Below are 27,685 nucleotides of genomic sequence, written 5' to 3'. Positions count from 1 at the left end.
GCCGCGGACCCCTCCCCCATCGAAGCCACCTTCGGCGGAAAACGTGGGGTCCCGGCGCAGCCGCTTCTGGCGGCATCTGCCGCTCCCCATCTCGCAGGAGAGCCCGCCCCGAAGGAGGGGCCGACTCCGCCCCACCTCCTCGCTGCCTCCCTCCCCCTTCTGTTCCTTTCCTCCGGCCGCGAGCCCCCTCCTCCTCCCACCTCCTCCTCCATCCTTCCCCCACCCGGTTTGTGTGCCCCTCCCGCTGCGACTGGCTGGGAGGCTCGGCCGCCCCCGCCCCGGGAGGGAGGCGGGGGCGCAAGCCGCGGCGGCCACCCGAGGCTGCGGAGGGGAACGAGATCCGAGGCCCCAGGGCGGCCCTGCATCTGGACACGGCACGCGGGGGCTGCCTGTGCACCCCCAGCCGAGGGCCGCGGGGCCTGGCCTCGCCGCGGGGTGGAGGAGGTAAGGGCGAGTCATGGGCGCGCTGCGGGACCGCTCCTGGAGAGAGAAGGCAGGGAGGACCCCAGCCGCTGCCTCCTCCTCCTCTTCCTTCTCCCCCACAGCCCTCGGGAGGCCCCCGAGGCTGCCGGACAGGGAGGGATTCTGGGCAGGCCAGGCCAGAGGCAAGGAAGGGGTTAATTTAAGGAATTAAAATCAGAACGTTTTGAGACCAGGCTTCCCATCCCCCCGGCTTCTCTCCAGTTGCTCCCCGCGCCAGGTTGGGGGGCGGGGGCGGGCTCCAGACCCCTCTGGGACTCTGGACCTTGGAGAGCAGGGCCAGAGGGAGGGAGGAAGGGGAGCGCCCTCAAACCCAGCCCTCTTCACCTGCTTCTGAAAAGGGGTGGGGGAGGGGCTTGGTGTTGAGGCCTGGCTGGGCACCTGTGCGGGTGTCTGAGGGTGGGAGGCTTTGGGTGTCTGTGTGCGTGCCGGCGTGCACGTGTGATAGTCAGGATGATCTGGAGGTGTGCATGTGTGTGCACGCATGTTTCTGTCTCCTCATATCCCAGTGCCTCCGCTGGTGACTACCCACAGTGATCTGGATGTGCGCGCCCCACTGCATTGCTTTGCATGTGAGTGTGTGGCACGGCGCCTGTGTGCACTTGCCATGGTGTGCCTGGGAGCGGGAGTGGGGCCTGCTCTCCTTAGGTAGAGTGTGCTGTGAGGGGCCCGATGGTTTTCCGGGTGTGGGATCCAGGTGCTGGAGCCATGTGTGTGTGACCTTGGGAGGTGTGTGCATGTTTGCAGGAGCACAAGAGGGAAGGGGAGCTTAGAACAGAAAAGGCAGTGTCAGGGCTGCCAGGAAGCAGGGGACTGGATGCATTGACCCCTGTGGGTCTTCACTAGACTATAGTGATTGCCCTGGGAGGTACACAAGTGGGGACCACAGCCCCAGGTGTGGAGAGCCACAACCCCCTCCTTCTTGGGGATTTGGAGGGCTTTGAAGGGGGGGGGGGGCATTCCTTTATTCTCCATCCACAGGGACACTTCCAGCTGCCTCCCCATCCTTAGAACACCTCCTCCACCTGCTGGCAGATGTCTCCTGAAAGCACTGAACTTAGGGCTTCATTTCTTTGGCCTGTAAAGCCATCTATTAACATCCAAATCCTCTTCCCCTCCTCTGCATGTGGATTTTAGATGGAAAGAGGGAGAAAGAGCTCTTGGGCCTAGAGGGCCAAGTGAGAGGGTAGAGGAGGTGCCAGAGACATGTTGGGGATGTCGAGGGCAGGGTGGGTGACCATCAAAAACCAAACTCTGCTAACTTCTCGATTTTGCCTGATCTGAATTTAACAGAAAAAGAGACAGAGAGGAAGTTTGGTGATGACCACACAAATGTTTCTAGATTTAGGGATGCCTAGTATATTTTTGTTTTTGGAATATTTGTAGCTGGAAGGGGGTGGTAGTTGTTGAAAGGTAATTGCTATCCTGCCTTTGAATTCCCTGGACTTTCCTGTCTGTATGGAAGTGCCCCACTCCCTTCATTCAATCAACGAATATTTACTGTGAATATTGTAGAGTTGGTGCCACATTCCCCTCCCAATTAGAAGTAACATACGTTGATATACTCTTAGTATGGGTTTTGAAATCAGGTAGTACTTGATCAGGTAGACTTACAAGTCAAATCCTGACTTGTAACTGTTTCAATTATTCAGTGGTGCAACAAACCACCTCAGAATGTAGGGGCTTAAAACAATAATGCTTTATTATTTTTCATGGTCTGTGTGTTGGCCATGACTATGGCCGTGGCTGTGGGTTCACTTGGCACCTCTCAGCAGCATTCAGTTGAGGGACTGGCTGGAAAGGAACATCAAGGTGGTCTTTCATCCTTCAGGGTCTCTCTACACACAATATCTAATCATTCAGTAATTCAGCCGGAGGTTGTTTTTTTTTTTGTTTTGTTTTTTTGTTTTGTTTTGTTTTTTTTATGGCAGCTGTATCCCTAGAGAAATACTGTAAGAGGTTATAAGCTCTAAGGTACAATTGCTTATCAAACCTCTGCTACTACATGGCCAACTTTTGAGTCAGTGTGGGAGGGCACAACATAAGGGCAAGAATCCTGGAAGCATGGTTCCAGGGAGGCCATCAGAGCAAAGTCTATTACAGTCACTTCCTGGCCTTGGGCAAGTGATTTGGCCACTCTGAGCCTCATTTTCCTCCTAAAATAGAGATAATACCACCTATGTGGCAGCACTGTCATGAAGACTAAATGAGAAGCATGGTATCTGATCAGAATAATTAGTAGGTAAGTGTTCACTGTTTAGATTATTAGACTGTAAGCGTCTTGAGGGCTTGACTGTCTTATTCATCCCTGTGTCTCCCAGTGGCTGGCATGGCCCTTGTGTTTGATATCTTTTTGTCGGGCGGATAAAACAGAATGAAGCACAGAAGCCCTAAGCCTTGGAGCTCTGTTAGAGTGACAGAGGCAAGAAGACACAGCAAGTTCTTACTTCCCAGTGGGTGGGACGTAAGCCGAACCAGGGAAGCACTTGTAATTCCAGGTGATTCTTAGATGGACTTAATTATAACCAGATTCATCCAGTTCCATGATAATGAGTGATAGAAATCACTTTGGTTACATGAAATCAATCAGTTCATCCATTATTCAGTGTGATTCCTCCAAGAATGATATACTGATGTCTGCTGTGGGTGAGAAAGGTGTGAGGGTGAATCATTTGCATTGTCCTTGCCTTCCAGTGTACGAATAGGGTGGGATCTGATGTGCAAACAAGTCCATGACCATCCAGCATGTGACACCTGTTACCGTATGTGAAGAGCTGTGGTAAGGAGTGATTCACGCTGTGATGTGATTTGAGCTGAAGGAGGGGGTCAAGGAAGGCTTCACGGAAAGGGTAGCATTTGAGGTGGCCCTGCAGAATTCACCATTTGGTGCAGGGAGTCCCAGGAAGAGGGACCAGGATGAGCCAAGATTTGAGGGTGTGACAGCACATGGCACTTCTCAGTGAAGCTGAGCCCTGCAGGGCTCATTAAGGATGCACATGGGAAGCAGGACACAAAAGCTAGGCTGGCAAGGCTGTCTGGTGGTCTGGTCCTGGCCAGGCTTGAGGGCAGTCAAAGCAGGGTGGACTTTACCTCCCAGAAAATGGCCTGCCCTCAGAGATTTATTTTGGAAGAAGAGTGACATGACTGGATTGGTATTTTCAGAAAAAGCAGGAGGAGTTAGAGACTTCAGTTAGAAACAGTATCAACAGACCAGATAGAAGCCGATAATTATGGTCTGGGGGAGGGACTAGAGGAAATAAGAATCAAATACCTAGAAGGCAGTAGAAAACCGGTGATTGATGAGGTCTGAAGAGGACTTTGAGAATGCAGAGGTGCCTTGGGGGTTGCATCCAGGGTGCTGAGTAGATAATGAAGATGTTGGTCAAGATGGGAAACAGGAGAAAGATGCGGGCTTGAAGGAATCATGTATTATGAGTACACTATTAGCCACATTAAGCTCTGAGCCACCTACATTAAAATACCACCTTTTCATGGTCTCCCTCTCTACAGGCTGCTTCTAAGGAGCACTTAAAAAAAAAAAAAGATTGCTATAAATGTCAGGTCTAAGGCATGGGTTATGTATGCCTCATGCTAGTGGAAGTGATAGTAGAGATTAGAATTAGGTTATCTCTAAGAAGCATTTAAATATGTTCTGGTGTCTCTCATCTTAAAAATTCCTTCTGGAATCTCCCATGCTGCCTCTTCCCCTTCATAGTTGAGCTTCCTGTATGTACTCACTGTCTCCACCTCACTCTCCCCTCAGCCCCCATCAGCTGGGCTCATCAAAGAGGTCTTCCCTGAAGTCCCCAGTGGACCCTTGCCACCTCTGCTATGACTTGTGTCATCAACTCCTGTTGTTTACACTGTCATTTACACTACTGCCCACTTCTTCCCTCCTTGACATCCTCTCTTCCAAAAGGTTTCCTACCAGAATTCCCATTGCTGCTTCTGGTTCTTAGAAACTTCTTGGTTCTTCTCCCTCCCCTGCTTTTCTGAGGGTCCACCTTTATTACTCTGCTCTCCTCTCTCTGCACCCTCTCCCTGGTCCTACTCATCCACTTTTATGCTTAAGTTGCCAGACCTATATTTTTGGCTCCATACTGCAAACTATGTATCAACGACTATCTCTATTTCCAAGGCCCTCTGGAACCTCAAACTCATGGAATTTACAACCAGGCTCGTCTCTCCCCCAAACCTGCTTTCCTTCACTTTCCCTCCTACCTTAACCACAGCCCCATTTATCTACATGCTCAAAACCCAAACCTGAGCTTGATCTTCGACTCTTCCCTTTAGTATGAGCCACAATCATTCTGTCACCAAGCCTTCTTGACTCTCCTTCCTTTTTTTTTTTTTTTAACGTTTATTTATTATTGAGACAGAGAGAGACAGAGCATGAACGGGGGAGGGGCAGAGAGAGAGGGAGACACAGAATCCGAAACAGGCTCCAGGCTCTGAGCCATCAGCACAGAGCCTGACGCGGGGCTCGAACTCACGGACCGCGAGATCATGACCTGAGCCGAAGTTGGCCGCTTAACCGACTGAGCCATCCAGGCGCCCCATGACTCTCCTTCCTATGTTGCGCCCGTATCCATCCTTGTCCTCATTGCACTCCTGCTACCTTGGCTAACAATTTCTGCCTCCAACAGCCTTCTGCTTGACCTTGGCCCTCAGTAGTCCATTTTCTAAACTGTATATCTGATTAAGTCCTTGCCCTTCCTTCATTCCACAAACACTTACCCAAGCACCTGCCCCATGCCAGGCAGTGTTGGAAGTGCTGGGGAAGTGGCAGTGGTTGAGACAGAGCTTAGGGTTTAGTTCCCAGAGAGAGATGTTTTTTTTTTTTTGCCTTTGCACATCCTGTTTCCACTACTCAGAATGCCTTCCTTCTCCTCCCCCAATCTCATAATTACACTTTCTCACCTGACTCGACTCTTCCAGTCATTTAGATGCTACTGCCTCTGGGGGTTCCCCAATTCCTCAAGCTAAGTTGAGTGTAGAATCCCATACTAGCCTCTTGCCCAGCATTTATTTTATTGCTGTATCATCTAATACCTTACTTAGTCTGTCCCAGGGAACCCCAAGCTGTTTGAAGGCAAGATCTCAAGATATCCTTAGCATACCTAGCACAGCACCTGATAAAATTCATGGCCCAGAGCAGGTATTCAGTAAACATACACTGAATGAATTCATGTTTTAATAGAGCTCAGGAGAGAATGCTAGGCTAGAAATACAGATTTGCGAGATTATTAGGACTTTTGATTACAAGTGACAGAAATCCCACTCAAATTATTTTTTTGCAAAAAGGGATATGTACCAACTCATGTAACTGGAAAGAAGGGGGATGGGTGTGTTTGGGGTATGACTGTACCTGGGTTCTCAAAAATGTGGTGAGGACTCTTTCTAGCTTTTAGCTCAGCTGCACTCTGAGTGTGGCCATATTTTTCCCCCGCCATGCATGGGCTTTCTCCATGTAGTAGGTGGGGGTTACACAAGGCCATAGATAGCTTTAGCATCCTAATATGTAATTCCAGAGGAATAAGAGACTCCTCAGTCTTTCATTTATATTCCCACTGAATGGCTCTGTTGGCTCAGCTTGAGGAATGTGTCCATTCCTGGGTCGTTCATTGTGGCCAAGGAGATGGGGGCACCATGGTTGACATGATTGGCTAGGCCTGGGTCATGCAGCCCTGTCAGAACCACATGGAATGGGGAGGGCCAGCTTACCAAAGAAAGAATGAGATGTATTACCGGAAGGTGAAGAAGACTTGCTGAGCAGATAAAAATACTAATATCCACTGCAGGAATTCTCAATGATTACATGGTAGTGGAAGCCATGAAAATGCAAGATAATCTGTGTTTCTGTCAGAGTCAGTGAGAACGTGACAGTAGACAGGAGCCAGAGAAGACACACATCTTGAAATGGTTGGTCTTGTTTGAGGAGATGAGATTCACACACCTGAAAGCCTTAAAAAAAAAAAAAAAAAAAAAAAAAAAAAAGATCCTGTGGTTCATCTTGTAGAATCCTTCTACCTAATGCAAACCTTCAGCTGGATTTGAAAGAAAGTAGACTTGAGATAGGCATTTCAGAAAGATGGCAGGAGCATAACAGGTCCTGGGGATGGGGGCAAGGGGCAGGGCCAGGCTGAAAAAGGAGGCAGGTCTTAGGAATGCAGAGGTTGCTGATTTGAAGAGACTAGAATGCAAAGGAAAATCTCCAACTGTTCTGTCATGATACTCCTAATACAGGACTGTGATAGAATTTGAACAGGCAACACTTCTATTTTTCTTTTTCTTCCTCTTCTACCTCCCCCTGCCTCCATCACCTTCTTGCCTGCATCCAGGCAAAGCTTATGCTCATGCTGAGGGAGTACATACATCTAGGCAAAAATATTCCTAAGAATGATTCATAGTCCTTCCTCCAGCTCCAGCATATGGAGGGAAACTGTGGGGCAGGCTGGCCTCAGGGGAAGAGCCACCTGGACCCAAGAAGTCCCTTCCTACTTCTACCTTGCACGTCCACACATAGGCCTGCACCCCCAGACTTTCCCCTTTGTCAGAGCCTGGCTAGCAGGGTGCTGTGTAGGAAAAGGATGCTTCAAAAGTATGTGGGGAGGGGACGGAACAGGTTGGCCAGTTCTGATCCCTGAAAGTGCCCCCACTGGAGGGCTCAGCACTTAGTTGGGATGGGCAGGTACCCCCGGGTGCCCCGATACCAAGCTGACCATACATCACAGAATAACCCTGTTCCTGAACAGTTGTGTGTGTGTGTGTGAACTGAATTCTATTTATAACATCTCTGGTCACCTTGCCAACTTCTTCAATTTTATCTATACTTATTAATCCATTCAGGTTTTCTACTTCTTCTTGAGTCAATTTTGATAATTTATATTTTCCTAGAAAAATATTCAGTTCATCCAGATTTTCAACAATTTGGGCCAAGAATTGTACCTGGTGGCATTTTAGTAATTAAAAAAAAATCTCTGTGTCAGTGGTTATATCCCTTTTCTCATTCACAGTGTTATGTATTTGTTTTCTTTCTTTCTTTTTTGCACTTTGAATAGATTTGCCACAGGACTATTTATTTTGTTGGTCTGTTCAGAGAACTCTCTTCTGGATTTCCCTCCCAAGGCTACTTTTTTGGTGTTAATATACCTAATGATAACGGTGATGGATGATAATGATTTTGATGTTAATATACCTAAACGATGGTGATGTTAGAACAGTGACTAAGTATTTAAAAAAAAAATTTTTTTTTAATGTTTATTTATTTTTAAGAGAGAGAGAGAGACAGAGCATGAGTGGGCGGGGGGGCAGAGAGAGAGAGGGAGACACAGAATCTGAAGCAGGCTCCAGGCTTTGAGCCGTCAGCACAGAGCCTGATGCAGGGCTCGAACCTGTGAACCATAAGATCATGACCTGAGCCGAAGTAGGATGCTTAACTGACTGAGCCACCCAGGCACCTGCTAAGTTTTTTTTTTTGTTTTTTTTGTTTTTTTTTTTTTAATTTAAGTCCTTGGCTTATAGATAACTAAGTTGTTTTTGGGTAAAATAAAACTTGGATTTGCTCAAAATTATCTAGTGGTGGGGGTGGGGGAAGTACAAAGCAGGGGAGCAGGTATACAGATAAAACAAAAGCATCATGAGTTGGTAACTGTTGAAGTTGGTTGATGGGCATATAACATAGTTTATCCTTATATTGTATTTTTGAATATATGTGAAGATGTCCGTAACAAAAAGTTGTGTCTTTTTAAAATTTTTTAATGTTTTATTGAGTTTTTGAGAGAAAGACAGAGTACAAGCTGGGGAGGGGCAGAGAGAGAGGGAGTGTTTTGTTTTGTTTTGTTTTGTTTTGTTTTGTTTTGTTTTGTTTTAATCCTTGTCTCACCATGCATACCAAAAATTTTTAGATGGATTTAAAACTCCATTGTATAAAAGGAAACCATACAGCCTGAAGTATGTGTATGCTACCAAGTCATTGTCAGTTTATGGATGATTATTTGTTTAAGGCCCTTAATTAAAAACAATTTTTTTAAAACATTTTTTATTTATTTTTGAGAGAGACAGAGACAGAGTGTGAGCAGGGGAGGGGCAGAGAGTGAGGGAGTCACAGAATCTGAAGCAGGCTCCAGGTTCCAAGCTGTCAGCACAGAGCCCGATGTGGGGCTCGAACTCACGGGCCGTGAGATCGTGACCTGAGCTGAAGTCGGACGCTTAACCGACAGAGCCACCCAGGCGCCCCTAAGGCCCTTAATTTTAAAAAATTGTTCTAGACTTTTAAAAAAAAGGTAATCACACAAAGTATGAAAGGAAAACATATATAACTGTTTATAAAATCTTTGGTAAGGCTGGACTTCCTAAGCATGATAACAAAATCAGAAATGCTAAAGATTTTTACTGAAGCCAACTATAAGCTTTATTATATCAGTAAAGACTGTAAACGAGCCAATTGACAGACTTGAGTAAAACATTCGTAGTATATAAATGACAAGGGATCAACATTATAAAAAGCCTTTGCAAATCAGTAAGAAAATGTGAACGTTCAGTATAAAAATGAGCAAAGAATAGTACATAAGCAAGTCACCAAAGAAATATAAATGACTGCTCAATATGTGGGAAAAAAAATATCCAGCCATAATAATCAGAGAAATGCAAGCAAAAGAGCCAGGCCACTTTTCGCTCTCAAATTGGCAAGAGTAAAGTGAGGCCAGGGGGCACCTGGGTGGCTCAGTAGGTTAAACCTCTGACTCTTGATTTCTGCTCAGGTCACGATCTCGTGGTTCGTGAGTTCGAACCCCATATCGGGCTCCGCAGTGCGGAGCCTGCTTTGGATTCTCTCTCTCCCCCTCTCTCCCTCAAAATAAATAAATAAACTTAAAAAAGAGAGAGTACAGCGAGGCCAAAGGTGAAGCTGAGTTTGGCTGTAGTTGGTAGATGCTGGGAGCCATTGAAGGAGCATGAGTTCTCGGTAGACAGAGGAATCTGGTGCCTAATATGGGACGAGATAGAGCTCTGAGCTGAAGCCTGGGCCAGCAGTCTGGGTGTGAGGAAGAGCACAGAGCAGAAGAGAACCGATGGAGAAAATGAGCAGGTCTTGATGGTTAGCAGAGAGCAAAGCCAAGATGGCCAGTGGTGTGGTATGACTGGGAGGACAGTGGCACTGTTGAAGAGAACAGGGATGGACGCTGGGGAGTGGGTGAGGAGAAGTCCAAGGTTTGCTTTTTACACTGTGGGTCACTGTGTTAGTCTAGAGCTTCATCACTAGTGACTGGCCACTGACTCAGATGATTTAGGCTACAAAAAGAATTTGTTGCCTCACACAATTGACAAGTCCTGGCTTAAAGTTTTAGGCAGATCTGGATCTGGATGCTCAAGGGAGGTCATCAGGAGCCTTGTTGTTCATCTTGCCCAAGGAGGATAGAAGTGGCCACAAGCAGGGGCACCTGGGTGGCTCAGTCAGTTAAGCATCCAAGTTCGGCTCAGGTCATGATCTCACAGTGTGTGGGTTTGAGCCTCGTGTCAGGCTCTGTGCTGACAGCTCGCACAGCTTTGAATTCTGTGTGTGTCTCTCTCTCTGCCCCTTCCCCCTCTCACACTCTGTCTCTCTCTAAAAATAAATAAACATTAAAAAATTAAAAAAAAAAAAAAAAAAAAAGAAGTGGCCACAAGCAGCTCCAGGCTCACATTCTACCAGCTGAGCACAGGTCCTGGAGTGGCTATATTGGCCTGGAGTTGGCGCTGTGACTGACGAACAGGCTAAGGTCATATGTGCTCCCCCAGAGCCCCACCCAAAGTGGGGGCAATGGTTCTCAAGGGAAAACTGGGGGTCTATCCACAAAGCAGGGCTGGAGCTGAACAGCAAAAACAATAAATGTCCTCTACATTCCATGTCTGAACAAGATCTACACAGACCCCCCCCACTTGTACAATTTTTTAAAATGTTTCTGTTTATGATAAGGCAACTATCCCTCACAAAACGTCAAACACACTTGTCCCATCTCCAGAAGGAGATGTTCCAAGTTCTCATCCACTTACCACATCTAGACCCAATTCAAGATCTTGGTGATGGGCTGTTTGGCAAGGTACTCAGCTAGCCACTCATGGTCTTTTAATTTACGGCCAGACTATGATGGAGGAAAGATCGGATCGCTGAAAGAACAAAACCCTCCCAGCTCAAGAGGGGAGATGAGGAAAAATGCTCAGTGGTCACAGACCCATAGCATGGTCCACATGCTTGACCAGTTGGCAAGGATGAGGTTCCCTGGCTCATCTATTTGGCTGCTATGGTTCTGCCATCTCGAGGAGCCTTCGTTGTTCTTCATGCTCTGTGCCACACGCAAAAAGGGGCATTGCGGCGGGGCGGGGTGGGGGGAGTCACCTCCCACTGACGGCAAGTTTAAGGGGTGAGGAACTTTAGTAGCTGAGTAATCCCCGGCCTTTGTTTTCCAGGTTTGTGGGTTTTTCTGGCAATACAATCCCCTTAATCAGTAGGAAGCTTTCAGTCAGTTTGCATTCAGTTGTCCCCAGAGCCATTAACCAAACTAGAGACCTCATTGGAAGTTGTAATTCGTGAATCAAGTCCCTGGTGATAGTGTTGGGGGAGGAGCAGGAGTTGTCTCTTAGCAACAGTTCTTGGTGCTCTGCCCTTCCCAGGAGCCATGGCTCTGTTGCCTCTAGCTAGGCCTCTGCAAAGGGCAATGCAAACCCCTAGTCTAGAGTTCATTTGTCCTCTCTCACTCAAGCTGTATCCCAGTGGAAGGCTCTTTTGATGAAAGCAATGATAACCTCTGTTGAGCTGGGAGGGTACAGCAGGAGGGGTTCTTGGAGAGCCTGAGGAGTCAGGAGCCTGTGAGGGCCCAGGTTTGTCTCTGTCTGTGTTTCCAGCCTCCCTGTCTTTGCTTGAGTTGACTTTAGCTAGAAGCAGAGAACTGGCTCTTAATTATCTGACTCTCAGCCATATTGGATTACTGGCCTCAGGCAGAAAGGGCCTCTCTAGGCAAAGCAGCATTTTCTTCCTGTCTGCTTTCAGATGTGCCCCTTTCGGCCAGAGTGTGTCTCGTTCTTGTCGGACCTTACTGAGGCCATGGGAAAGGCCACACCCCATATGGTGACATTTTTCTACAGGTCCCCTAAAGTTCCAGGTACGAACATCAGCTGAGCTCGGGAGATAGTGCAAGAGTTTAATTAGCTGCTTTGCTGCTATGTAGTAGGGCTCACCAGCTTCTGAGGAGGGATCTGGTACTATCTTACTTCCCCACTTAATTCAGCTAATTCTTCCTTAGGGCCTATTCCTTTAAAACATTCAATTTCTCACTCTAATTTCTGGCTTCGGACTTCTTTCTAGTGCAAGTGCCACAGACCCAACTCCAAATGGTCAAGAAAAAAGGGGAACTGATTGGCTCACCCAACTGAACAGACCAGAATCTCAAACAGTATCTGTGAGAAATCTGTCCATCTCAGCTCTGCTTCTCTGTATTGGCTTCATTCCCAGGAGGTTCCTCCCCAAAGAGACAAAGATAGCCCTTGCGGCTCTAGCCTTCCCCATCAGCTTAGAAACCTGAATGCAAAGAGGATGCTTTTCCCCAGTAGTTGCAGAAAAGTCCTGGAGGAATGACTCATTGACTCAACTTGGGCGATCTCTGCCCAACCCAGGACTCTGTTTGGCCAGGTCTATATTACTTTCTTACCCCTGGAGTCGGGGGTGGACCGTCAACCCCCACTCAGACCACAGGGACTGAGAAAGTGGGGAAGGAAGGATGGTTCCCCAAGGGCAAAGCAGAATGATTTTACCAGGAGGACTGGGTTCTGGGCTGGTAAAGGGAACAGATGTTCACCCATATATCCATGTGGAAATGCCTGAAGGCAAAGGGAAGTCAAGAGCAAGTCAGGATAGAGAGGCAGAGCTGAGAGTTAGTGGCTTAAAGCTGGGAGTGAATGGGAGCAAACCAGACTGCTGGGGAGAGGGTAGATATGAAGGTGGACTTCCCATCAGGAGACAGGAAGATTCAGAAGGCAGTAAGAAGAGGAGGTCAGAGAACCCAAATGGGGCAGCTTCATGGCAGCCTGTAAAGACAGACTGGTCATTAGTATGAGTGGTGGGACCAGTGGGGGAAGATCCTTGATGACAACTGGATTGATAAGCAGTGGTCTGTGACCCGGAGGAGCACAGGGACAGCAGAGGGTGGTTGAAGGCAGTTAGGAAGAGGAGAGCAGTGACGAATAGGGTAGAGATTCCACAAGGCAGGAGTGGTGTGACCAGAAGCCAGAGATGAGGGAGGATGGGCAGCAGGAGTTGAGAGTGAGCAGGGTTAGGATGCCAGGAAGGGTGGTGTCTTGTGCTAGAAGCCTGAAGAGGACAAATACGGTGGCCCTTGGAGTAAAGGGCAGGGCAGGGGCACTTACTGGAGACCAACCTAGCAAAGAAATTTGAAAAAGGAGCTACGTGCCTAGCAGGGCAGGGATGGGAGTATGTGGTACAGAAACAGGACAGGAACAAACAGGGACACACACACAGGTATCATCAGGTGAGGTGACAATTTGGTCACTGCAACATGGTACCAATAGTTTGTCTTGATGGGTATTTCCATCAAGGTGGAAATAACACCTTCTTTTAAGGATTTCTTAAAGTATATTTATTTATTTGGAGAGACAGAGAGCGAGAGAGCAGTGTGTGTGCGTGAGCAGGGGAGGAACAGAGAGAGAGAGGGAAGGGAGAGAGAGAATCCCAAGCAGGCTGTGTGCTGTCAGCACTGAGCCCGATGTGGGGTTTGATCTCAAGAACCAGGAGATCATGACCTGAGCTGAAATCAAGAGTTGGGATGCTCAACCAACTGAGCCACCCAGACGCCCCAAAGATTTGTTTTCAGAGGTAACATACATACAGCCAAATACACATAGTACACTAACCTTATGTATACAGCTTGATTGTTTATGTATACACGTACTCACATGTAAAACCACCACTCATATCAAGATCTAGAGCATTTTCAGCATCACATGTGGTTCCCTCCAGCCCCTTCTCAGTTTATCGTCCCCAGGAGTAACTTCTATTCTGACTTCTGTCATGATCAATTTAGTCTGTTCTTGAATTCCATATGTATGGAATCCTCTAGTATGCACGCCCTCTGGCTCCTTTCATGCAACATAATATTGAATGGATTCATCCACGTTGTTGAATGTACCAGTGCTTCCTTTTCTTATCGCTGGATAAAATTCCATTATGAATATATTACAAATTATCCATTCTACCGGTGTTGGGCATTTGGGTTAAGTTGGAATATAGCTTGGAAGTGTTATACATAATATTAATGCCTTTCTCTCCCCCCTCTCCCCCCTTAAAGAATCCTCATTCTTTCTCACTCTCATACACGTACAGGCCCTCCCACCAGTACCAGAGCAGGCCAGCCTCCTCCAGGAGGTCAAGCCATTGGTATCCCCTCACCCCTCTATTATGGGCATGGGTTTCCTGGGGAAGTACATTTCCTCACGGGTGGGGATACCACCCTCCTAAGTCTTACTCCCTCTCTTCTAGCCTCCTCGCCCCTGGCCGTGAGCGCCCTGGGCCTTCCTGACCCCGCAGGGGGGCTCGCCCGCAGCCCCCCATGAGCGCGCCCGGCTGACCGGCGGGCCGGCCGCGGTGGAGCCCAGGCGCCGCGGGGGCGGCGGGGCCATGGCCTCGCTGGACCTGCCGTACCGCTGCCCCCGCTGCGGGGAGCACAAGCGCTTCCGGAGCCTGTCGTCGCTGCGCGCGCACCTGGAGTACAGCCACACGTACGAGACGCTCTACATCCTCTCCAAGACCAACAGCATCTGCGACGGCGCCGCAGCCGCTGCAGCCGCCGCTGCCGCCGCCTCGGGCTTCCCGCTGACGCCCGAGCCCGCCGCCCTGCTGGCAGTGCCGGGCGCCCGGCGCGAGGTCTTCGAGAGCACGTCCTTCCAGGGCAAGGAGCAGGCGGCCGGGCCGTCGCCCGCTACGCCGCACCTGCTGCACCACCATCACCACCACGCGCCCCTCGCCCACTTTGCCGGCGACCTGGTTCCCGCCAGCCTGCCCTGCGAGGAGCTGGCTGAGCCCGGCCTCGTGCCCGCAGCCGCCGCGCGCTACGCGCTGAGAGAGATCGAAATCCCGCTGGGGGAGCTGTTCGCCCGCAAGTCCGTGGCCTCCTCGGCTTGCTCGACGCCGCCGCCCGGGCCGGGACCCGGGCCCGCCTCCGCCTCCCCCGCGTCCCCGTCACCCGCTGATGTGGCTTACGAGGAGGGCCTGGCGCGCCTCAAGATCCGTGCGCTGGAGAAGCTGGAGGTCGACCGGCGGCTGGAGCGGCTGAGCGAAGAGGTGGAGCAGAAGATCGCAGGCCAGGTGGGTCGGCTGCAAGCCGAGCTGGAACGCAAGGCTGCAGAGCTGGAGACGGCGCGACAGGAGAGTGCGCGGCTGGGGCGCGAGAAGGAGGAGCTGGAGGAGCGTGCTTCTGAGCTCTCGCGCCAGGTGGACGTGAGTGTGGAGCTGCTCGCCTCACTCAAGCAGGACCTGGTGCACAAGGAACAGGAGCTGAGCCGCAAGCAGCAGTGAGTGGCCCGCAGGGCCCTGTGGGCGGGTGTGCCCGTGTGTGTCACTGCCGCTGCCACCACTGTGACTGGGCCTGAGTGTGTCTGTTTGTGTCTGTGTGGCCATGGCTTTGTAATATGGCATCAATAGCCACAAGCCTGTAATGACGGTGTGGGTGGGGCCAAGAGTGTCATGAAGGTATGTGTTTGGGACTGTGAGTACATGCAAGTGTGACCACGGGCCTGCTGTGAAAATTGTTTCTCTCCCTTTCTGTCTCTCTAGCGAAGGCCAGCTCCTACATTGTGGCACCAGACCCTCTTCCTACTTTTGCCTACTCAAAGACATAGCGCAGTTCTGCTCTCCCCCTTTGCCATCACCAGACTTTCCTCGTCAACTGTATCATTCCTAAAAGCATCCAGACATAAGATCATTACTCCCATCTGCCCTAACCCCACTGCCCCCCTTAGGCTACAGCCCCTTTTCTCTCCTTCCAGAACAACTCCTTGAAAGTATTGTTTATATCCCTTGTCTCCAGTTTCCTTCCCCACTTTCCGTCTTCAATGCACTCTGATCAGATGTCCACCTCCACCACTGTCCTCTGTGTCACCAACGACCTTCACGTTGCCAAGGCCACTAGTCATCATCTCAGCGTCTCACATCGTTGACACAGCGATAACCTTGAAACCCCTTTTTCACTTGGCATCCAGGACACTCTCCTGGAATGTCCTTCTTTTTTCCTGTCTGCTCCTCCTCGGTTTTCTTTGCTGGCTTCTCTTTATTTCCCTGGTCTTTAAATGTAGAATTTCGAAGTAGATGGATGTTATTTATCTGTCCCCCTTGTGACGTAAGCTCCACACGGGCAGGGATTTTTCTCAGGCTTGTCCACTGCTGTGTCCCTAATACAGTGCCAGACACCTAGAAGGTGCCCAGTAAATGTTGAGTGGATGCATGACCAACTGTGAATCCTGAAGTCACTCTGAAGCATGCTGTGTGTACATGCACTTCCCGGAGGCTTCTGCGTCTGAGAATGGTTCTGAAAATGTGTGTGTGTGTGTGTGTGTGTGTGTGTGTGTGTGTGTGTGTTGGAATGTGTCGTTGGGACTGTGCCTGCCTCAGACTGCGTGTGTGCCTGCGGGTGAACTTGACACGAGCATGACACGAACTTGACACGTACATGAGTGTGCGTGGCTGTGTGCCTGTGAGCGTTGCTGGAGGGAGGGGGTGGCTCTGAGTGCCACTGAGTATGACTGTTTCGGTGGGGAGGAGGGGTGTCTGGCAGGAGTGTTGGGGCTGGGTCAGCGGGGTGTGAGTGTGTGACTCGGGGTGGATGTTCGCATTTCTGTGTGTGCTGTCCTATGGGGCATTGTGCCTGGGCCTGTTCCGCGTGCACCCACGTGACCACAGGCAGCTGTGCCCGTGTCTCTCCCCACTGCTCGGGGTCCCCTCCGGAGGGTGGGTGGGCGGCCAGGCCAAGGCACGGGGGTAAGAGACTGCTCTGGGCCCAGGGAGGTGGTACAGATCGACCAGTTCCTGAAGGAGACGGCGGCACGGGAGGCCAGCGCCAAGCTGCGGCTGCAGCAGTTCATCGAGGAGCTGCTCGAGCGGGCTGACCGGGCCGAGCGGCAGCTGCAGGTCATCAGCAGCAGCTGTGGCAGCACGCCCAGCGCCAGCCTGGGCCGTGGAGCCGGGGGAAGCGGTGCCGGGCCCGGCCCCCGGGGTCCAGGCAGAATGGTGAGTGCCTGCCTGCCTTCCCCCCTCTGCTTGTGCCCCTGCCCCGTGCAGCCTCACCTCACACACTGCCTGGCATCCCCCCCCCCCCCCCCCCCCCCCCCGTCATGCTCCGTGCTTCCCTTCTTTGGCTCTTCCCCACGAGCAGACTCGAGGCCTGAAGTAGGGGCCCCTCTGATTGGGCAGACGTGCCGGCCCCTGAGGCTGTGATCCAGTGAAGTGTGATCCAGCTGCTCCGGTTCTCAGGGGCCTGTCTCCACTCAAATGAGAGCCCGGGAGCCACAATTCGGGGTCTGGGGTGCTGGGTGGGTGTGGGGAGGGGGCCGGGGAGCCTGCCTCTCTGGGCTGTCTGTCTATTTGTCCATCTTTCCCAACTTTTTTCCTTCTCTCTCCTCTCCCTCCTCTCTTCTCTCCATCTTGTGCCCTGTTTCTCCCGTTCCTTCTCACCCTTTGGCCTCCTCTGCCCCCTGCCTCTCCCTCCCGCTCTGGGGGCCCACAGCGAGAACACCACGTGGGCCCGGCCATGCCTAGCACATACGCCGTGTCAAGGCATGGCTCCTCTCCCAGCACAGGGTAAGCCTCGGGCCTGGCCCGCCCCACAGCCCACCCTCTCCCTGGAAAGATCCACTGGCCCACTGGATGGCTGGCCCATCTGAGGCCTTGGCTCCTTGTCCTTTCCCCATATTCCTTGGGTCACCTATGTCTGCCTTTCCACACTGTTGGAAGGGGGCTCTTGGAAAGTAGGGGGAGTGGGTTGCCCTTGGCCGGTGGTAGGGGTGGCATGGGGAGTTCGGGCAGTCCTGGTGCCCCTCGCTCCTCACCGTCTGGTCCACCCCACCCCAGGGCCTCCAGCCGTGTCCCTGCTGCATCCCAGAGCTCAGGCTGCTATGACAGTGACAGTCTGGAGCTACCCCGGCCAGAAGAGGGGGCCCCCGAGGACAGTGGCCCTGGGGGCTTGAGCACACGGGCCCAGGCTGCCAACGGCGGCTCGGAGCGTACCCAGCCCCCTCGCAGCTCAGGCCTGCGGCGCCAGGCCATCCAGAACTGGCAGCGCAGACCCCGCCGACACAGCACGGAGGGGGAGGAGGGTGATGTCTCGGACGTGGGCTCCCGAACCACGGAGTCAGAGGCTGAGGGCCCCTCAGATGCCCCCCGCTCTGGGCCTGCTATGGCCGGGCCACTGAGCAGCTGCCGGCTCTCAGGTGAGTCCTGGGGAGGGTAGGCCAGAGAGGCCAGTCTTTCCTTGGTGCTGGGCCCTCTCAGGGGACACAGGGCTGAGGCGGTAAATCCCTTGGGCTCCCACACCTGTTTCCCCCCCTGTCCCAGACTCCCCACAGTGAGAATGACAAACTGTCCTACAAGTGCCCTGTGAGCTTGGGCAAGGAACTCACGTGACAGAGCAGGGCTGCAGCACAGGGGCGCTCAGGTTGGGTATTGCACAAGGATGCCACATCTCAGGGGTCCATTCACATGGTGGGCTCGTTGACATTTACAGGAGAGTAGTTGAATGTTAACTGCAGGCTGAAGTCCCGGAGCAGCAGGGAGAGCCCCCTTCTGTATACGGACAAGGCCATGTGCATATGTGGGTGGGTCAGGGTCAGGAGGTTAGAGGGCTGAGATCAGGTGCGTGACTGCTGTAGAGTGAGTGCTCTGGGCAGCCTCACCCTGGCCTTCTGTTCACAGAGGCTGGGTTTCTAACCATCTGTACCCTTACCCTCCAAACCCTTCCCACTCTTGACTCAGTTGATTCATCTAAGGGGTGAGTTTGGACTCTGTGATGATATATGATCTTAAAAAGACAGTTTGCTTGAGGAAGGGTCACCTTTTTCTAATTTGTATAGAGATAGAGTGTGGCAGAGGAGGGGGAAGCAGAGGCCCCTTGTCCTTCCTCCCAAGTCACTGGCCCTCCAGCATGAGTCTTTCGTGACTATTCCTTTGGCAGCTCCTAGCCCCCCCCCCCCCATCTCCCCACCCGCACCTCCACACTGGCCTTTGACCCTCCACACTGACTTTTGACCCTCTGGTACTGTGCAGCCCGCCCCGAGGGAGGCAGTGGGCGGGGTCGGCGAGCTGAGAGGGGCAGCCCCTCACGCTCCAACGAGGTCATCAGCCCAGAGATCCTCAAGATGCGAGCCGCCCTGTTCTGCATCTTCACCTATCTGGACACACGCACGCTGCTGCACGCTGCCGAGGTCTGCCGGGACTGGCGCTTTGTGGCTCGTCACCCCGCGGTCTGGACACGGGTGCTGCTGGAGAATGCCCGCGTCTGTTCCAAGGTGCTGTCCCTGTCCACTGCCCCTGCTGTGAACCCACCTTTCTCCCAGCAGAATCTGGCCCCTCAAGGTCAGGTCTTTGAAATGCTTACAATACCCCAGCTTCAGCCTGACTCCCCACAATGCTCTCATGGGGCCTCCTGTCTAGGGGCTGGTCTGCCTCTAGGCAGGCAAGCACAGACCCCTTCATCCCCAGGTAACCCTTGTCTCCCTGCAGTTCCTGGCGATGCTGGCTCAGTGGTGCACCCAGGCCCACTCGCTGACGCTGCAGAACCTGAAGCCCCGGCAGCGGGGCAAGAAGGAGAGCAAGGAAGAATATGCCCGGAGCACCCGGTGAGCCCATGGCGGGTGGGCGGGTGGGTGTTGCAGGCTGCAGACCCAGAATTCCATTGGGGGTTGCTTCCCAGAGGGGGAGGTGGCCACAGGCAATGCCCTGACCTCTTGGCCATCCCCAGAGGCTGCCTGGAAGCAGGGCTGGAGTCCCTGTTGAAGGCCGCTGGGGGGAACCTGCTGATCCTGCGCATCTCCCACTGTCCCAACATCCTCACTGACCGCTCACTCTGGCTGGCCAGCTGCTACTGCCGTGCCCTGCAGGCCGTCACCTACAGGTAGGTGCACACCACTAGACTCAAGGTCCACACCCTCTTGGCCTCGGGCCAAAGGGATCCCTCGGGTCTGCATACTCTTTCCCCAGGGGTCTTAGGCAAAGGGACTCAAGAGTTCTATGGTCCAAGGGAAGGGAGCAAAGGCCACTAGGGTGGGTGGTCTCACCTTTGTCTTTTCAACAGGAGTGCCACAGACCCCGTGGGCCACGAAGTCATTTGGGCTCTGGGTGCAGGCTGCAGAGAGATTGTCTCCCTCCAGGTGGCGCCACTTCACCCTTGGTGAGCCCTGGCAGGGGTCAGGTGGGGACAGGGTGGGGCTGGGGCTGGGGCTGAGGACTGAGCAGATCTGAGCCATTCCAAAAGCTGACTGGGGAGACAGATTCACATTCATTAGTCGGTGTAAGTAAGTGTTGGGAGCAGGGCTTCCAAATCAGACAGGGGGTGATGCCCTGGCTTACTGGCAGTGAGACTTTGGGCAATCCAGTCATGTCTTAGTTTCTCAAGTGCAGAGTGAAGATGGTATTAGAGATCTTTCAGTTTTGGGAGGACTGTAGCTGGCTCCAGTGAGATGTGTACATAAAGCCTGCAGGGGCCACAGTAGGTGTTCAGGCAACGCTAGCTAGAAATAGCCACATTTGTTTGAGCTGGTTTTTAGAGAATCCAGATCATTCACCGCTCTACTCGGAGTTCCTCAGACCAGGCGTTTTTGTCCCTGCGCTTTGTCCCCCAAGCCCTCTCTCCACAGAACAACTCCTCCCAGGGCATCCAGTGTCCTTTGTGAACACCTGGTAGAACTTGGCACTGCTCCCCGCCTCCAGTCCTACTGCACCCTGTCCCAACCCCTGTTGTCATTTGTTTTGCAATAATTTCTCCATGTTTCAGTTCACGGTGTACTCGCAGTTCTCAGAGTAGGGGCTCTGAATGCCCATTTCCATATCTCTGCTTCCAAGTGCAAGCAGACGCCAGAGAACCTGCTGCCAGGGCGAATATTGAGGGATGAAGTGTTCAGGGAAATAGAGAGTTTGATGTGGGTGGTGGGCAGAGGAGAGCAATGAGTGTGGAAAGGAAGGTTGGGGCAAGGTTAGGCAGGTCTGGCCTAAGGGGTTTAGATTTTTGCATTTCATCTAAAGAGTGCTTGGGAAGCCACTGGGGTATCTTAGATCTTAAAAACAGGATTATATCAGATTGGTTACCTTCTGTGTCCCTCCCTCCCCCAACTCCTTGAGGGAAGGGACCATGTTTATATTGTCACTGATGTATCCCCAGGGGCTAGTTCAGTTGTTGGCTGGAGTGGACACTTGAGGCCCATTTGTTGAATGACTGAGAGAATGTAGGAATGAATGACTCACTGTCAGCAGTGTGTAGGATTCTTCTAGATGAATCCAGATGAATATGCATGGTGGCCTGAATTGAGAGGTCGAAGAGTTATCCAGGAATCAAAATCTGTAGGTCTTGGCAGGAGGTGAGGGAGGAAGAGTCAGGGATGATTCCAGGTTTCTAACTGGAGCAGCTGGGTGGTTGGCGGGGGCCCCAGCCTAAGGCAGGGCATGAAAGAGGAGCTGGCTTGGGGCGTCATGCAACCAGAAACTTCCTTGACAGCCTTCTCTCCGCCCCATTCTCCAGCCAGCAGCCCACGCGCTTCAGTAACCGCTGCCTGCAGATGATCGGCCGCTGTTGGCCCCACCTTCGGGCCCTGGGGGTTGGGGGCGCTGGCTGTGGGGTGCAGGGCCTGGCATCACTCGGTGAGTCCTTCCTTGGGACTGGGGTGGAGGGTGGTGGGAAGCAGGTGTGGGTGCAACACTGAAATCCCAGGGGGTTTGGGGCTGCAGCCTGGGTGGTGGCAGGAGCACCAAGGCACTGGGCGGGAGGCAGCCTAGGGAGTTTGTCAGCAGGACCTCCCCTCTTCCTCCCCCTTCCTAGCAAGAAACTGCATGCGGCTGCAGGTCCTGGAGCTGGACCATGTGTCGGAGATCACCCAGGAGGTGGCAGCTGAGGTCTGCCGGGAAGGCCTGAAGGGACTGGAGATGTTGGTGCTCACGGCCACCCCCGTCACCCCCAAGGCCCTGCTGCATTTCAACAGTGAGCGATGGGAATGCAGGAGGGGGGCTACCACTGTCACCACTTACTGTGCCACGTCAGCAAGTAGCATAGCCAGCTCCCTGTCTGTCGCTCCTAGTCAGCAAGCCAGCACTGGGGGCAGACCAACGAGACGCTAATCCTGGCTTTGCCACAAGTGTCTTCTGCGGGCAGTGTGGTGTTCAAGTCTTGCCAGCATCTGGTCCAAACGGTTCGGTTCAACATTTATTGCCCTATGCTCTACGTACGTTGGAGACACGAGCTGTACAATGCCATCTGCCCCACATGAGCCTCTGGCCAAGGGCAGAGGCAGAACAGACAGGTTAGGAGCACAGGTTCTGGAGCTGGACTGACCTAGGTCTCAATTTTGGCTCTACTGCTTATTAGCTGTGTGACTGGGCAAGTTACTGTACTTCTCTGGATTCTGTATCCCCTTCTTCTAAGCTGACCCTCTGGAGTGGGTGGGAGGGTGAGGACCATTCTCAGGGTGAAGACTCCTTTCTCCATGGTGTAGACTCCATGCCTCCTCTGAGCCCACCTCCCTCTAGCCACCTACTTCACTCCTGGCCACTCCTCCACCTTCACTGAGGACATGGGTGTCCAGCTCAGGCTGCTCACACTCCTTCAGGGCAATGTCTTGGACAGGAGCTGCCCTCCGACCCCCCCCCCCCCCCACAACTGGAGCAGCCTTCTGGGCACAGCCAGCACAGTTGAGTCACCACCGGCACCCAGTGTCATCGCCCCGAGGATCTGCAGTAACCACCGAGTGGCTCCTCAGCTCCTCAGGCTGCTGGGGCAGGCCTCCCCTTCCTGAGGCCCTGGTCACACCTACATCGTCAGCACTGAAGGCTCCCTGACTTTCTTATTATTTCTAGGATCCTCTTCTTCCTTCCCCATCAGCCTCATGGCCTGGCCCTGGACTGACCACCAGAACTGCTCAACCTCTAAAATCATGACCTCCAGAACCTTCTCAGCCACCTGATTTTCTTCTTCCTCCTCCACTGACTTCATGGCAACATCTAGTCCCTTAAGCCCTCTGCTCCCAACTTGTTTGCTGCCTGTCCCCTCCTCCATGCTCCAGAGAAGAGCCATCAGCCTCACCTCAGCCACTCTGTCCTTTTAATTCATTTCCAGATGCCCAGGCCATGGCACAGCTGTCCTCTCTGCCAGGGAAGTTCCTAGAGTCCCTGCACAATTGGCTGCTTCCCACTCATCCTCCCAGAGTTCACTGCAGCCTCTGCTCTATGACCTTGCCCTCCTCCTCCCCTGCATTCCCATGTGGTTGATCCCCTGGGTGCCACCAGTGTGCTCTCCTCTAGGTGGTTCCCAACGCCTGGCACGTGACCATCTCCGTAGGGTTCTGATTTCATGAATTAGCGATAGAAGAGCAGCCCCATTGCCCAAGCCAAACATGAGCCATCACCTTATTACCCACCTTTTCCCAGGCATTTGCCGGAACCTCAAGTCCATCGTGGTCCAGATTGGGATTGCTGATTATTTCAAAGAGCCCAGCAGTCCTGAGGCCCAGAAGCTGTTTGAGGACATGGTGACAAAACTCCAGGTAAGGAGTTGGCTCTTAGGCCAACCAAAACCCCAGGTGGCATCCCTGGGCTGGGGTTGGTGACCTGGGTGTGTGATGGGAGGGCCCCACTTGCCTTGACCTGAGGGGAACTAACCAGGGTTCGGTCTACAGGCCCTACGACGGAGGCCCGGCTTCTCTAAGATCCTGCACATCAAGGTGGACGGCGGCTGCTAACCCGGGGTGGGGGGCGGCAGGGCCCCTGCCGGCCCCACACCAGGGCACTCTCTTTGGACCTCCAGAGGGACCCTGATTTGGACTAGACCTTCGGAGGCCTTGTGTTATCCCTAGCTTCGAGGGAGGGGTTGACAGTTTCCTGTCCTCCTCTTGGGACAGCAGAGCAACGGGCCTGACGTCGGGCACTGGCTCTTCAGGGCAAGGGCTTGGACAGAAGCTGCCCTCCGACCCCCACTCCACCCCCAACTGGAGCAGCCTTCTGGGCACAGCCAGGAAGGAGCTGAGTCACCACCAGCACCCGGTGTCATCGCCCCGAGGACGTGCCATAATCACTGAGTGGCTCCTCGGCTGCTTGGGTTGCTGGGGCAGGCCTCCCCTTGTCAGGGGCCTCTGCTAGTCCCCAGGCCAGACGGGGCTCCCCAAAGCAGCTCAGACTTGGCAAGAAGGGCTCTTTTCCTCCCCCTGCCCTGTTCCAGCCCTCTGAGGGGCACCCCCATCAGACAGCCTGCCGAGGCTCTGGGTCCACATTCTCCAGGGATAACACAGACAGGCCTTGGGGGTCTGGGAATGTGGTCAGCCAAAAGTGGGGGGTAGGGGGCAGTGAGGTAGTGGAATGGGCTTGGAATGGCAAAACATTCATCTAGAACTTTTCCCCAGGATACTGAAACTACCACTCCCAAAGTGGGGAAATTGCCAAGTAGAGAAAACTTAGTTTTTATTGCTGTAGAAACAAGACCCCTCCTCCCAACAACCACATACCCCCATGGCACACCAGAGCTAAATTCAGAGCTAAAAGGTGCATGTTTCTATACCTTCCACCAATCCTGAGCCTCTGGTGAGGCAAGGAACTAGCTCTGGAAATTTTATCAGCAGTGAGAAGCAGTTCCTGTCCTCAAGAAACAACTTCTATTCCAGGTGCTTGGGCAGCAATGTAATGGCCTCTGGATCTCCAGTGCTGTGGTGGGAGGGAGTCACTGGGCTGCCTTCTGTGCTGGGGTCTGGAGGAGGCCAGGAGGGTGGTTTGGGCTGCTTCCTTGTCTGGCTAGCTTGCTTGAAGATGTAGCCTTGGTAGGGAACCAGACGCATGAGGCCAAGAATGAGGAAGAGCACCCTCATCAGACTTGCCTCCCTCCCCAGTCTCCACTGGCCCTATGGATTGGGGGCTATGCTGGAGTTCTTTAGCCTAGGGGCAGTGCTGGGGCCTGAGCCACAGCCATTTGGCTTAGAAGTCACAGAACGCAAGCAGGTTTTCACAGACTTGCACGGTTCCAGCAAGACCAGGTTCTGGCACTAAGGCTCCAAAGACTCAGGTCTCCCCAGTTCCCACTCTCAGAACCCTCACGGTGGTGTAGAGGCCACGGGTCCTGCCAACATTCATTTGGAAAGTTCTTTCAAACATTAGCCTCAATCCATCTTAGGGTTTCCTTCTCTCCTATACAGGACCAGCTTTGCCCTAACCATTAGGTTGCTGGTCCTGGCTGGGGCTGGACTCCTCTAGTTTCTCAGCCCTTTGCAGTGACCCAACTTTCTGCCACAGCCTGGCTTAGACATCAAGACCCAGCCTGGGTTACCCTGTAATGAGTCCTCCAGAGCAGGGACCCCACAGGCTCAGCATCCAGCTCCCCTGGCTCCACACCCAGCTCTGTCCCAGCTCTTGTTGATGACTTTTCCTCCCGTGGCTTATTCTGGCCTTGCCCTTTGAAGACCCCAAATACCAAGGGTGTCATGTCGGCAATTCCCTGTCCAGTCGTGCACAAAGCCTTGGCTGTGTGGCATCCCCCACTCCAGAGCGGCTGGCTCCACTGGCTCCCACCTCCCCGGCCTTGTCCCCCGGAGTCACAGGAAGAAGCACAACTTTTCTCTGTCCTCCAGGGACCTGGAAAAGATATGAGGGTACCCTGGGTGCATCTGTCCTGCCTTGCCAACTGCACCCTTTACAGCTCCCGCTTGAGACCTTAGGACCGGAGGTGCTGCCCACCCATGCCCCCGTCGTCCCCCCCCCCCCCCCATCTCCTGGACAAAGCACAAAGGGATGCCCTGCTTGGCCTGAGCCTGCCTTACTGAGGGATTTTTTTGCCCCAGGAAGCTTCCATCCCTGAATAGGCGGCTTTGGGTAATTTCTCCCGGGGTGGGCAGCCACTGGAATGTTAGGAAAGGAGGTCAGGGTGCATGGGCAGTGAGCTAGAGTGGGAGAAAGTGCTGAAAGAACTGATTCCAGGAGTAGGTTCATTCACCCACTCCACCCACCCATCCACACATCCTTGCAACAGCCCTGACCACCACCAGCACTGGGGGCAGAAGAGTGAACAGGGCCTCCCCTCTCCTGGCTGGCAGGAAGTTTGGCCAGCAAGTCCCCACCTTGTATTTGCCAGCTTAGTGTGTGTGTAAAGGATGTATGGGAGTACGTATTGCACAGGCTCCTGCCGACGGGAACGATGGGTCACAGCGTGTTCTACTGCACAGCTGCCCCTGGGGCTGACAGACTCCTGCACCCTGGACTTCAGGTGTGCTGAGAACCGGAAAGTTGCAGGCCCCCTGTCCCCCAACTCAAAGCTATTTTTTGACTCTCAGCGGGATGAGCCCTGCTGCTGTGCGGGGAGCTCGTCTGCAGGCCTGTTCCATTTGTTCACTTCTTTGGCAACCACACAGCAGGCTGAGGATGGAAAACAGGGACGGAGGGCCTGGCCATCCCTGAGGCACCTTATCCCTCACTCACTCAAAGGAGAATCCTCCTCCTCCATCTCACACCTAGTAAGATGCAAGGGAGAGGAGTACCTGAGAGACCCAATCAAGGCAGGCCCTGCTCGGGGGTCCCGGGCACATGCAGAGGTCCCATGGGCCCCAGCACTTGGTGTCCCTACCACCTCTCCCTGTTATATAGCCTGCAATGGTAGGCTGACTCATCAGGCTTTGCTTGGGCTGTCTCCCCATGGCACCAGCAGGGAACAAAGGAGATGCTGTGTATGTCTGACCCCCCGGGGAGAGGAAATGTGCTGCCCAGAACCATGGCTTTTCACTGGCCGAGAAACCACCTAAGGAGCAAGGCAGTCCAGGATTTCCTGGTCCTGTGAGTGGTTTGAGCCGGCCTCTCATGGGAAGTCCTTCAACAACGAAAAAGCCACCTCCTTCCCAACGCCTGCTGCTCCAAGGTTTGGCTCCATCCTTTTCCTTTGGGTTCTGCTTGTTCCCCTGGTCCTTTGGGCCATGGGTGGGAAGCTGCCCAGTCCCTAAGTTCCTCTAAGGCACTAAGCTGAAGACCTCTCCAGAGTGACTATTGGTGCCAAAGACCCAATTCCTGGTGGACTTGGGTTGAAGATGGGAGATGGTGAGCGGGTGCAGGGCCCACGTGCCCAGAGGAGTTAACTCAAACTGATGGGATCTGTCTAGCCCATCAGTCCTTGAGGAGTAGAATTCCCTCCCCCAGGGGCCTGGCGGCACTTCTCCTTAACCCTGGTGGTCATGCTTTCTCACCCAGCCTTGTTCCAGGCCCGCATTTCTGTATATACTGCTGTGTATCGTGTGTATGTATTTATTCCTGGACAAGTGTATTCATCTGCAGCCTTTGCCTGAGGATAAGGTTTAGGACTGGGTGAAGACCAGAATACCAGGGCCGACTAAGGCAACCAGCTCCTATTTCTTCCCCAACCCCCCGGGACCCTGGCCAGTCCCAAGACTGCCCTGACAATCAGGCAGGCTTCCCCACCATGAGCCCAAGCCTTGTCTGCCATTGCTGGCATGGCTCCAGGAGGCTTGGCCTCGGGCTCCCTGGCCTCAGCCCTGCCCTAGCAGGGTTCCTGCTTTTCGGTGCAGAGGCCTGAGGTGACCTAGGCTTGCCTCATGACTGGCACCGGTAGGCCTGGCTCTAGTGGGCACCGCTAGCGGGGACCTCCACAAGTGGCCCCCAGGCCTGCCTTCCCCGCACAGCCAGGCTCCAATGCGCCTGAGCCGTGAGAGGGTAGCTCCCCCCACCCCCAGCAAATGAGGTGGAGGGGTGGAGAGCATTTTTTGGTTTTGTTTCTGAAGTGGTGCCTGTACCTCCAGCCCCCAGGGGGCCTTCCCTGGCCCCACTTCTCTGCCCCACCCAGGCATCACCATCCCAGCACTTTGCTCCACATTATCCACAGATGCCCTGTGCCGAATGTACCTGAGTGTATGTATTTAAAAGGACTCACATGGGCATCAGAGAATTTATGACTTTGTATCCAATAAAAAGGTGGTGAAACTGGAA

General features: G+C 53.1%; 1 protein-coding gene across 1 annotated transcript; it reads left to right on the top strand.

Annotated features, from left to right (window-relative positions):
- Positions 1-27,685, top strand: FBXO41 (F-box protein 41). The gene is made up of 13 exons (XM_043603686.1): positions 1-444; positions 14,009-15,039; positions 16,525-16,750; positions 17,247-17,320; positions 17,591-17,949; positions 18,782-19,023; positions 19,238-19,353; positions 19,476-19,628; positions 19,809-19,904; positions 21,249-21,367; positions 21,546-21,704; positions 23,147-23,262; positions 23,395-27,685. Exons 2-13 carry the CDS (start codon positions 14,147-14,149, stop codon positions 23,455-23,457), a joined length of 2,616 nt encoding a protein of 871 aa, XP_043459621.1. The 5' UTR covers positions 1-444; positions 14,009-14,146; the 3' UTR covers positions 23,458-27,685.

This window comes from Prionailurus bengalensis, chromosome A3 (genome assembly GCF_016509475.1).
Source record: "Prionailurus bengalensis isolate Pbe53 chromosome A3, Fcat_Pben_1.1_paternal_pri, whole genome shotgun sequence".
Lineage (NCBI taxonomy): Eukaryota > Metazoa > Chordata > Mammalia > Carnivora > Felidae > Prionailurus > Prionailurus bengalensis.
Note: the sequence above shows the minus strand (reverse complement) of the source record. Positions and strands in the feature narration are given on the sequence as shown.

Coding starts and splice junctions, on each gene's coding strand:
- FBXO41 (XM_043603686.1), top strand. CDS start 14,147: ATGGCCTCGCTGGACCTGCCGTACCGCTGCCCCCGCTGCGGGGAGCAC. Junction 17,321..17,590: donor GGCTCCTCTCCCAGCACAGG/GTAAGCCTCGGG, acceptor ACCCCACCCCAG/GGCCTCCAGCCGTGTCCCTG. Junction 19,629..19,808: donor CTGCAGGCCGTCACCTACAG/GTAGGTGCACAC, acceptor TCTTTTCAACAG/GAGTGCCACAGACCCCGTGG.